This window comes from Montipora foliosa, chromosome 3 (assembly GCF_036669935.1).
Source record: "Montipora foliosa isolate CH-2021 chromosome 3, ASM3666993v2, whole genome shotgun sequence".
Taxonomy (NCBI): Eukaryota; Metazoa; Cnidaria; class Anthozoa; order Scleractinia; family Acroporidae; genus Montipora; species Montipora foliosa.
The window spans coordinates 71,225,781-71,238,280 of NC_090871.1; the positions used below are offsets into that span (position 1 = coordinate 71,225,781).

General features: G+C 39.5%; 2 protein-coding genes across 2 annotated transcripts in view; both read right to left on the reverse strand.

Moving 5' to 3' along the window:
* Positions 1–5,421: 5,421 nt before the first annotated feature.
* LOC137996312 (melanocortin receptor 4-like) lies at positions 5,422–6,300 on the reverse strand. Its single transcript, XM_068841716.1, has one exon. The coding sequence runs from the start codon at positions 6,298–6,300 to the stop codon at positions 5,422–5,424; it is 879 nt and encodes a 292-aa protein (XP_068697817.1).
* A 5,668-nt stretch (positions 6,301–11,968) lies between these two features.
* The window catches only part of LOC137996313 (melanocortin receptor 4-like), a 1,159-nt gene continuing 627 nt past the window's right edge, over positions 11,969–12,500 (reverse strand). The window contains exon 2 of the mRNA XM_068841717.1: positions 11,969–12,500. This exon is cut by the window's right edge and continues 440 nt beyond it. Within this exon, the coding sequence (XP_068697818.1) occupies positions 12,268–12,500 (233 nt within the window). The 3' untranslated portion in view covers positions 11,969–12,267.

Here is a 12,500-nt window from a genome sequence, read left to right on the forward strand (position 1 = left end):
ACGAAATGTGGAAGCATTGGGGTTAACGGAACAGGATGTCCTCAGCTTGGCTAGGAAATACGGATTGGTGATTGATTCATTGACAGCTGTCATACGTAATAAATATGATGGTTAGATCGTACATTGAACAAAAACTGATTGGTAGCTTATGGTCGTTGCTGTGTAGTGAATTGTTTGAAAGGAGGAGAACGAAATTGTTGGGTGTTCTGTGACTTGAGTGTCTGTATACGTAAGGCATCCGAACACAAACGTGTTCAATTTGGTCGCCCTGTTAAATGACCCCTACTGTAATTGTATCGTCATGGATTTTTCGTCCACGCAATAACTTCATGCCCTTCCTTTCATCTTCTTTCCTCTAGCAATCGAGTGTGTAGGAACGTCTAGAAGAAAAAACTGAAAGAAAAATATAACGATTTCGTAGCGTCTTCTTAATAAAGAAGCTCTTTCTGATCACTCGGCAATTTGTTACTTTTGCTGCAATTTCCTTGCTAGAAAAGTTCTTTGTTTTGGGGCAAGTTGATCGATTTATGTTACTCCAGGCAAACGTTTTTTTCAATGGCTCCTTTTCAACAGTAACATGACGATATAGGAACACAGTTCATTGGCTCATGCCACAAACCCATTGCGACGCAATAACCCACTTCAAGAGAAAATTAGGGGACAGAGAGGGAGGCTCCCGGTCCAGCCCTTGAGATATGTCATGTTCACAAAAGTTATTTTTAGGCGAGCGGAAGTCTGTCTTCCGAGACGCCCGCATGCAGGCCAACCTCGGTCTGATGTTTGAAAGAAAAGCAAAGATTTTATGTAATGGCGGACGAAGTGGACTTAACGTTTGTCGATGAAAAAGACTTTCAGAAACGCGGAAAATGCTTTTTCTGGTCTGATAATTCCAGCTGGGAAATGAGTTCCACTATTTTTGTGGACACGAATGACTCACTGGCTGACATCAGTGAATTAAATGGAGGAAGCGCGTCAGAAACGAATAGCGAAGGCGACAGTTCATGGCACGACGACAGCGATGTTAGCGATCAACAGTTGGATGACGATCACACCGAGGAAGCCTCGACATCTTTTTTCATCAGCCTTCCACGTGCTCCGCCATTTTCTCTTTTCACTAAGAACCTGAGGGCAAGGCAAGACTGTATGCGGACGTCTTGGAAGATAGACTTCCGCTAGAACAAAGACTTCCGCTCGTCTAAAAATAACTTTCGTGGACATGACATATCCCGGCCAACGCCCTGAGCCTCCATCTCTGTCCCCTCTTTTTCTCTTGCCCTCTTTTGATATATTAAAATTCAGTCCAAACAAAAGCCATCATCTCTAGGGTCTAAGGAATAAATATAACGATTTTTACGAGTTTATTTCCCAGAGCCTCGAGATGATGCCCTATGTTTAGGACTGAATTTTCATATATCGAAAGTGGGCTATTTACATAACACAATGTTGAGCTCCGACCAGGTTAGAAATTCAACTCTGGCGGGGCTCGTTACGGAGTAGAACTCGATTCTTCTTTCTGAAGCGGTTTTCTATAACTTGTCTCGATAGTCCTGAAAGCCACTCGGGTCCTAAAGGCCATTTACGAATTTGCCATCCCCTTGTTTTGATGAGGTGGTCTTTTAACATATTTCCAAGATAACAAAGCGCAAAATGATTGTGCCGTTTGGTGACTTAAAATCTCTTCGTTCGTAATATATTTTGGGAAGTTTCACACCCGGAAAAAGCTCGAAAAGTTTCGGGACGGTCAAGATACGAGCCCCTGGTCCAACTTATAGCACACAGTCCACACCCTTTGAACAATTCTTTAAACGATTCTTTAGTTAATATTAGTTACATTTGCATGGTTGCATGCAAGAACCAAGCCTGACTTCCCTTTTTGCAATTTGCCTGGTGGAGTGTCGAATCACGAAAGTCAGTGGTTGCATTTACATATATCTTTAGTGAGTAGTATCGTGGGATATTTTTACGAGTCTCGCTGTATTTTAACGAGCCCGTACAGGGCGATTCAAAATACAAGAGACTTGTAAGGTTTTTATTATCAAGCTTTTTTGCACTATATTTCTAGCAAGTGAATTATAAACAACTGAGAACGTGTGACAGATTTGTAAGTCACGGCAAACACCTCAACTAGTCAAACCGGTTTTCCATTGTACAAATATCGTGGAGTATTTGTACTTGTTTCGTGCGTTTTCTGTACATTAACTAATACAAATGGATAATAATGTCTTTCACGGTTTATGTGTAGTATGTCGACAAAAGATGAAAGAGAACATCCACTCCAACAAATAAGTAACGTTAAATCAGGGCAAACACTATTTACAGTAAAGGTTGTTTGAACTTTTTTCAAAGAAAGCGTTTGTATCCGAAAAAAAAAGAAAAAAGTTTTTCAGAACCGGTGATTTTAGTTTTCAAATTTCGACGTGTCACGATTGCCTATTGTTGTAATGCAATTCCTCCTTGTGCCAGAACATTAGGGCAAGCTGTTAAATTATTTTCAACAATTATTTTCAACAATCCCAAGATAAGTTGAACGTTTGAAATAGGCACGTAGTATTAGAATAAACGTACAATACGAATGTAGAATAAATAGATAAAGAAATGTATCCAGCGATGAATAGTTTAACGTCAAGTGGACGTTGCCGATACGTGAGTTCTGTGTTGTTCGAATTCGTGTTCCTTTGACAGTCAGTGGACTCATGACAATTCACTAGCCTTGAGTTGTCATCACTCTCACCCTTCCCTCCTTATTCCACACTTTTAAACAACTTTCTAAATCGTTAGCGGATAAGTTAAGTGTCTTTTTACGCACGAATGAACCGTGGATTTCCATCGGTTTTTGTGGTAGTGCACTGTATGTGAACTACCATAAACATTTAAAACAAAAAACAAATTAAATTTAGAAAAACAATAACCCGGTGTCTTGCCATCATTTGACACAGATGTATCCTTTGTTTCGCGAGTAAACACGTAAGGTAATATCATCACGGCGCCCTCTGAATTCGATGTGACTTTCGATTTTGCGATTTACTTGTGCAGCCAGAAGTACAATAGAAAAATTGAACATGGCAAAAATCCTCGAAAATGTTTTCCCCTGATGGTACCTTTTCATATTCGCGATTCAAATTTTATTTTGTTTTCATGTCGCAAATTTTGTTGCTGATGGCTAATATTTCATTCGTGATGGACACTTCCTGAAAACTTCCTTCTGTTCTTCCTTAAACTGTATATCAATATTTATTTACTTTTGCATCAATATTTGTTTTCCAAAAGCAGGCTAACAATTATTAAAGCTATACCTTGAGTAGTTCGCATTTTTGAGCGTTAACCTAGAATTTCTGGCACAAAGAGGTCTCCCATCCAGGTACTAACCCCGACGGACAGGGTTTAACTTCAGTGAAGTCCTGTCTTACAAAGCTCCCAGACGCTTAGAGTGCACACTTAATCTTGAGGCGAAAATAAGTTCTAAAGGAACTTGAAAATGATGAACATGTCTGGCTCGAAGCCAATGTTTTCGATATTCCATTTTATTTTCTTCAATCGTTCTGGGTTGAGTATTTTTCTGGTCACCACTTCTCAAGGGGCTATTTACCTAAGGCATCTACCATGGCACTATTATGATTTACCAAACCAAAACAAAATCGTGTAGTATTAGGGCTACATATTACGCAAAGACAACTTGAATCTCTTGGAAGACAAAACGCAGCTCAGTGGACAATGTAGCAGAAAGTGCTGTGTTACTGCTCTACCACATATACGCATTGCGTGTCTATTTTTCATCAATGACACCCAAACATTCGCCCTCTGCATATAAGAACGAGTCTTCGCCGGTAATTCTTAAGGCGCGTTCTTTTGGTGCGATTCCGGAAGAGGAATACACGGAGTACACGGTATTCGTGTTCTTTTGGGAACCTATTCCGCTTTCGGAATAGTGTCATTGATGAAAAATAGGCACGCAATGCGTACGTGTGGTAGAGCAGTAACACACCGCTTTATTCCACATTGTCCATTGAGCTGCTCCCGATAACACAGTGAACGGAATGACCGGAATACGGTTCACTCGGAATAGAGGACTCTTTTCCCTTGTTTATATAGCCTCATCTAAACACCCGGGGGAGCTAGGAGAATTCTCGGCAGTTATGAAAACCCTCGACCACCTCTCGGGTTTACATAACTGTCTCGAATTCTCGCAAATTCCCCTCGTGTTTTGATGAGGCTATGTGGAAACGGAAAAAGTCCTCTATTGCTGAAATCTACATCTTTTAATCCGAATAAACAATATACTTACAAGAATAAGTAAAGACTAATTAAACCGCCTATAAAATGATCAATCATTGCGTGTCCACTATCAGAGGGATGGAATAATATCGTTTCCTCCGTTTTTTGGACATCTCGTTTCCAAAACAACAAAATAGTGTGGTTAACGAGTGACTGAATATGATTATTTCAAATTATATGTTAAAGAAATTGCATGATCGAAAAACAAGACGATGAGCCTTGTACGTTTGAACATGCGTAAGGATAGTTAAACGCGCCCAATAGAAACGAAATGGAGGACAGTTGGTTTCATTGCGAATGAAATTGGTTAATGTCTTTGGAGGTCCTCCTGCGTGTCTTTTGTATTCCTGTATGGTCCTGACAGGGACTACCTTGGTTCCCCTTCGATCGGAGAAAAGATATTATCCCGCTTTAGTCATCAACTGGAGTTGTCCTCCGTAGTCTACGATAAAATTCCACGTGGCTTTGCAGTAGCTAGTTTAAGTGGAGCTATGATCCTCGCAGTTATGAACGCAATTTTTGCAATTGCGTAAAGAAGCCTAAAAAATTCAGGATTTCAACGGGGTTTGAACCCGTGACCTCGCAATACCGGTGCGACGCTCTAACCAACTGAGCTATGAAGCCACTGACGTTGGGAGCTGTTGATTTTTGAGTTCTTTAAGCAATTGCAAAAATTGCGTTCATAACTGCGAGGAACATAGCTTCACTTGATTTCATATGCGCAGTTCATATATGATCCATTTCATATACCATTTCATCGTTGATTCATTCGTCACGGGAATATTGGAACTCACAAATGACCAGCTCCCAACGTCAGTGGCTTCATAGCTCAATTAGTTAGAGAGTCGCACCGGTATCGCGAGGTCATGGGTTCAAACCCTCTTTAAGTCCTGAATTTTTCAGGCTTCTTTACGTAATTGCAAAAACTGCGTTCATAACTGCGAGGATCATAGCTTCACTTGGTTTCATATCCGTAGTTCATATATGATCTATTTCATATACCATTTCACAGTAGCTACTTAATTTAAATTTTTTTGTATTTTACAGACTCCCTGCATGACAAGCTCCAGTCCTAAAAACCGCTATGTGTTTGTTTTAAACTGTTTTTACTCTCAGACTAATTTTTATTTACGAGTTAGTTTGACTTAGTCAAACGACGGAATTCGTCGATCTTGCTTCCTTGGCACGAAACACTTGTAGCATTGCATTTCTTAACTCAGGAACTCTCCAACCATATAAAAATGGATTCAAAGTCGAGTTCATGAAGACAACTGTGGTGGCAAGAGACCTGCCAAGAAGATCCTCTCCTCTTTCACGGGCTAAATTAATTATGTAAACAAGGAGATAAGGAGAGTAGCAAATCGCGAGCACAATAAAGAATATAAGTGCACTGAAGGCAGATTTTTGAAGGCTTGCCATACTTGCGGCGGCATTTGCGCCCTCAAACGCGCGAGCCTGATTCTGAATTTCTATTCGATGACGACGAACAATTTTGAAAATGGTCGCGTGACATGTAACGGAGATACAAGACCCGATAAATATCCAAGAGGCAATTGAAGGTAATCGAATTATTTCCTCCCAAATCTGGATGGTTCCTGCTACTACACAAACTGCCCAAATCGCTAGGACAATACAAGTAACTCTCCTAACAGTAACTATGGTGGGATACTGCAGCGGCTTCAGAATGGCAATGAGTCTGTCAAGACTGGTTCCTGCAATTATGCCTAGGGACACTCCGCAGAGAGAGAAAGCAATGGTCTTAGATCCTCTTTCAAACGTTACTTTCAGTCTCTCTGATCGAGTGTACAAGTTAAGAAAGCTACGTGCTATAAAAAGAGGTTGTGCGATCAAACCAACAGCTAAATCAGTTGACGCCAGACCACACAGTAAAAGGATAGAGGGCGAACGAAGCGTCGGCTTCCTCCACACTGCGTACAGCACAAGCATATTTCCAATGGTGGCTGTGAAAGCAAGTACAATGTTTACAACACAGTTTACTAACATGATTGCACTTTCTTCTTTTTCCATCTTTTCTTCAAGTCTGAATTTAACTAACACTGAGTAGTCTCAGCAATGATCTTCTTTGTTTCTGATCTTTTCACGGAAATCTGCAAACCTTTTCTTTCACGTTCAAGTTATTTTCAAAAGCTTACGCTTGGTGAAAGAGCTAAGCAGTCTGCAATATGATCCTTTCTATCGAAAGCTGCCTTAACTCCGTCACTGCTTAAGCTACTCATGCAGCCGCTTTCGAAAATATTGAGAAAGATAAATATTGACACTCCCTGCGAAACACGTCATACACCAAGGCTATTTTGGCCATTTTTAAATAAGATGCATTGAAAGCTTTCACTTTCCGGAATTAGCACATACCATGGTAATGTAATTAAATGTGGCGTGAAATTGTATTTGAAAGAAAAAAACAAAAAAAATATATACATATATAACAATCTTTTTACTTCTCTTCAACTTTGTGTTTCGCCTACAAGTTATGGTTTACGGTTTTTGCAATGCAAACAACCAGTTTCAATATTTCTGTGGACTTTTTGAGGGTTTTGGTATCTAAATACACTGTCATTTTCTGCGTGTACAGAAGTGATAGCTGTAATAGGAAGTTTCTCTCAAATATCACAATTGTCAATGTAATGGACGGCTAATATCTCGAGAGCTGGTATCCAGCTCATAGGGACTTGTTACGAGTTGTCAGTTGTAACAAGTGGTCTGGCTTTATGCAATGAGAACCACAGTTGCCTTCTCAAATTCGTGGAATAGACTTTAGCTTTAAGCAAATTAAAGTCAATGCCGTAGTTTTCCAAATGCTGTCCTGAAATGAATATTCAAGTGTCATGCCTTTGTCATTCATTGAGTCGATGTTAATTTTTTATATATATATATATTTTTTAATTTTAATATTGAACACGTAGAGCGTAATTCAATAGTTTACTGAAACTTTTTTTTGCCTGTTTTGATGGCAGAGCAAAAGAGAGGTCTTAATCTCGACACGTTTGTTGGGCCGACTTAGTCATAAAGAGGCTACTGAGATGCAACTTGTTTTGCCTGGCATACACTTTTCTCCACAGCAGCAGTGAACTGGTTCTTTTCTGATTTTAAAGCAAACCATTTTTAAGTTTTATACTTATGGAACTCAATAACTGGGAAATAAAACTCAACAGCTATTACACCTTCGAACATCTGCTTCCCTAATTCTCCGGTTAAAGATGAAACGTTAGTGATGTATAGGTGTATTGGTTATTTAAACACAGGCAAATTATTTCTTAACTTTTAGGCTACCGAGATGCATCTTGTTTTGCCTGGCATACACTTTTCTCAACAGCAACGGTTAATTGGTTATTTTCTGATTTTAAAGTAAATAATTTTTAATTTTTATACTTATGGAACTCGATAACTGGGAAATAAAACTCAACAGCTATTACACCTTCGAACATCTGCTTCCCTAATTCTCCGGTTAAACATGAAACGTTAGTGATGTATAGTTGTATTGGTTATTTAAACACAGGAAGTTATTTCTTAACTTTTAGGCTACCGAGATGCAACTTGTTTTGCCTGGCATACACTTTTCTCAACAGCAACGATGAATTTTTTTTTTCTGATTTTAAAGCAAACCATTTATGAGCTTTATACGTCTGGAACTCGATAACTGAGGAATACAACTCATCTGCTATTACACCTTCGAACATCTGCTTCCCTAATTCTCCGGTTAAACAAGAAATGGTAGTGGTGTATTAGTGTATGTGTTAATTTAAACACTGGCAAATTATTTCTTAACTTCCAGGCTACCGAGATGCAACTCGTTTTGCCTTCATGCACTTCTCTCAACAGCAACGGTGAATTGGCTCTTTTCTGAGATAAACTAAGAATAGAGCCAGGATCCGAGCCAGGATCCGAGCCAGGACCGAGCTACAATCCTCCCTTTGTGGGCCCAGACTGTTTGCACCTTTGGTTTTTCCCCGCCACTTTGATCACGTGATTTGATTTTTCTTTTTGTCAAGATGGGGGCAAGTAGAGGTGAGCCTGTGCAAATCGCTGTTGTTTAAGTTTGAATGGCCCTTTTGTTTGCTGTCCCGATCTTGGGACGAACAACGGGCAAAAAAGACAAGTCTCGACGCGTTACTCTACATGACTTGTGACTTGCATTATATTTTTAGTCCAGGGCCCCTCTCAATTCGAGCCTCGTGACTGAATGGGCTACCCTGAAGAAATAAAATTTACCTTTCCTTACCTTACCTTAAAAAAGCGGAAACACAAACAAGGAAACCTGGTTATTTGATATGTCATGTTAAAAATAGCGGACAAAGATCATTGTAGCTCGAATCCTGGCTGGAATCCTGGCTCGGATCCTAGCTCGAATCCTGGCTCGGATCCTGGCTCGAATCCTAGCTCGAATACTGGCTCGAATCCGTGCTCGAAGTTTACGTATCCTCTCATTTTGTTGCTATCCATTTTACTTTAAAAATGGACAAGGATCAATTACGAGGGCGGTATATATAGTAGTCGACATTTAATTGTTCAAACATTCAAAATCTTCTCTGTGGCTTTTATTCTTTTGTATCGATTTTAGATCCACGCATCACATGTAATTCTAGCAATCTCCAATTGAAAGCTTTTCCGACACTTATTGAGTGTTTGCTAAGTTTTTCTGAGTGCTTATACAGCCCCAGTCTTATCATCTGAATTCTAATAAGGAATATTTTTCATTTAACGCACTCTGTATCCTTTGAGTCATTTTACAGTCTACGTAAGTGCAAAGGTGATTTTTCCATGTGTTGATATTCTGTGTTTATACAGTCCATTGAAAATGTGAGCCCGTCTGGTTATCTTTATCAACTCATATTCAAATATAACATATATTTTCTATAGTGCTTTTTTCGACAATCTCAACTTGACAGTATTATGAATGAAAGAGTGCAATATGGGACTCCACGGGGGACTCCAGAATATTCAGCTAATGCAAAATAGTTTAATCTATGCCGCCTTTACATTGGAAGCAACACAATTAACGACCAATTAATATTAATACGAGACGACTTATCTTTTGCCATATATCTCAACTTGAGTCCTTCAAAAAGCTAGGGGAAAACACTCTCTAAAGCAAAGTTTGTTTGAATATTTTTTGTGGTAGTGCGCTGTAAGTGTAAGTGCACTACACACTATGTCACTGGGTTGTATGAGTATAAGATTGTAAGGTGACAATAGGCCCGCAGCGCGTGCATAACTCACGAACATAAACAGGTCTGTTGAAATCATGCTTGAGTTTCAACAAAATGAGCTCCAAAATTGGCAAGAATTTGTGACGCGGATGAATAATAAAGCAGCTGCTATTTCTAAAACGATGGAATTACCTGGTGATAAATAACCTTATCTAGGAGAGTAAATTTTGGACTTTGCCGAAACAATGGTCAGCCTCAAGAGATGGGCTAATGTGATCTTTGTGTTGCATTCGCACATTTCTTGTCAATCTTTAAAACACTTAATTGAAAGAGAAAAAACAAAGTAACAAAACAAAAACCCGAGTTCTGCCATCATTTGGACACAGATGTATCCCTTGTTTTGCGAGTAAACGCGAAAGGTAACATGAAAACGGCGCCAGATGAAGTCGATATCACTTTCGATTTTGCGATTTATTTGAGCAGCCAAAAGTACGATAAAAAAATTGAACGTAGCAAAAATCTCCCAGGCTGATTTTCGCCAAAAGTAATTTTGTATATTCTCTGTTCAAGATGTATGTTGTTTTCACATCGCAAATGTTATTGCTAATGCCAAAAATTACATTTCACTTTCGCTCGTCATTTCTTGAAAACTTGCTTCTGCTCTTCCTAAAAACTGTGTATCAATATTTACTTACTTTTGCATCAATATTTGTTTTCCAAAAGCAGGCTAACAATTATTAAACCTAATACCTTGCTTAGTTCGCATTTTTGATCGTTAAACTAGAATTTCGGTCACAAAGAGGTCTCCCATCCAGGTCCTAACCCCACCTGACAGGGTTTAACTTCAGTGAACTTTTGTCTTACAAAGCTGCCAGACGATTAGAGTGCACGCTTAACTTTGAGGCGAAAAAGAAGTTCTAAAGCAACTCGAAAATGATTAACATGTCTGCCTCGAAGCCAATGTTTTCGATTCCATTTTATTTTCTTCAATCGTTCTGGGTTGAGTATTTTCCTAGTCACCACTTCTCAAGGGGCTATTTACCTAAGGCATCTACCATGGCACTATTATGAATTACCAAACCAAAACAATATCGTGTACTATTACGGCTACATATTACGCAAATACAACTTGAATCTCTTGGAAAACAAAACACAGCTCAGTGGACAATGTGGAATAAAGCGCTATGTTACTGCTTCACCACACGTACGCATTGCGTGTCTAGTTTTCATCAATGACACCCAAACATTTGCCCTCTGCATATAAGAACGACTCTTCGCCGGTAACTTTTAAGGCGTGCTCTTTAGGTGCGATTCCGGAAGAGGAATACACGGAATAGACGGTATTCGTGTTCTTTTGGGACCTATTCCGTTTTCGGAATGAGCGGAATACTATTCTGCTCCCGATAACACAATGAACGGAATGACCGGAATACGGTTCACTCGGAATAGAGGACTTTTTTTCCTCTTTTACATAGCCTCATCTAAAGACCCCGGGGAGCTGGGAGAATTCTCGACCACTTCTTGGGTTTACATAACTGTCTCGACTTCTCGCAACTCCCCCTCGTGTTTTGATGAGGCTATGTAAACACGCAAAAAAGTCCTCTATTGCTAAAATCTAGATGTTTCAGTCCGAGTAAAAAATATATCTGCAAAAATAAGTAAAGACTTAATAAACCGCCAATAAATTTATCAGTCATTGCGTGACTACTATCCGAGGGATGGAATAATATCGTTTCCTGCGTTTCCAAAACAACAAAATAGTGTGGGTGACGAGTGATTGAATATGATTATTTCAACCTACTTGTTAAAGAAATTGCATGATCGTAAAACAGGACGATGAGCCTTGTACGTTTGAACATGCGTAAGGATAGATAAACGCGCCCAATAGAAACGAAAGGAAATACATTCGGTTTGATTGCGAATGAAATTGGTTAATGTCTTTGGAGGTCCTCCTGCGTGTCTTTTGTATTCCTGTATGGACCTGACAGGGACAACCTTGGTTCCCCTTCGATCCGTGGAAGGATATTATCCCGATTTAGTCATCAACTGGAGTTGTCTTCCGTAGTCTACAACAAAATTCCACGTGGCTTTGCAGTAGCTAGTTTAAGTTGAGCTATGATCCTCGCAGTTATAAACGCAATTTTGGCAATTGCGTAAAGAAGCCTGAAAAATTCAGGATTTCCACAGGGTTTGAATCCTTGACCTCGCGATACCGGTGACACGCTCCAACCAACTAAGCTATAAAGCCACTGACATTGGAAGCTGGTCATTTGTGAGTTCTTTACGCAATTGCAAAAATTGCGTTCATAACTGCAAGGAACTTAGCTTTACTTGATTTCATATGCGCAGTTCATATATGATCCATTTCCTATACCATTTCATCGTTGATCATTCCTCACGGGAACATTGGAACTCACAAATGACCAGCTCCCAACGTCAGTGGCTTGATAGCTCAGTTGGTTAGAGAGTCGCACCAGTATCTGGAGGTCACGGGTTCAAATCTCGTTGAAGTCCTGAATTTTTTAGGCTTCTTTACGTAATTGCAAAAACTGCGTTCATAACTACGAGGATCATTGCTTCACTTGATTTCATATCCGCAGTTCATATATGATCCATCTCATATACCATTTCATAGTAGCTAGTTGTTTTCTCCATTTAATTAAGCTGCTTTTAACGCTGTTAAGTTAATTTGAATGTTTGTATTTTACAGACTCCCTGCACGACAAGCGCCAATCCTAAAAACCGCTATGTGTTTGTTCTAGAGTGTTTTTACTCTCGCACTCGTTTTTATTTACGAGTTAGTTTGACTTGGTCAAACGACAGAATTCGTCTATCTTCCTTCCTTTGCACGAAACACTTGTAGCATTGCATTTCTTAGCTCAGGTACTCTCCAACCATATAAAAATGGATTTAAAGCCGAGTTCATGAAGACAACTGTGGTGGCAAGAGACCTGCCAAGAAGATCCTCTCTTCTTTCACAGGCGAGATTAATTATGTAAACAAGGAGATAAGGAAAGTAACAAATCGCGAGCACAATGAAAAATATAAATGCACTGAAAGCAG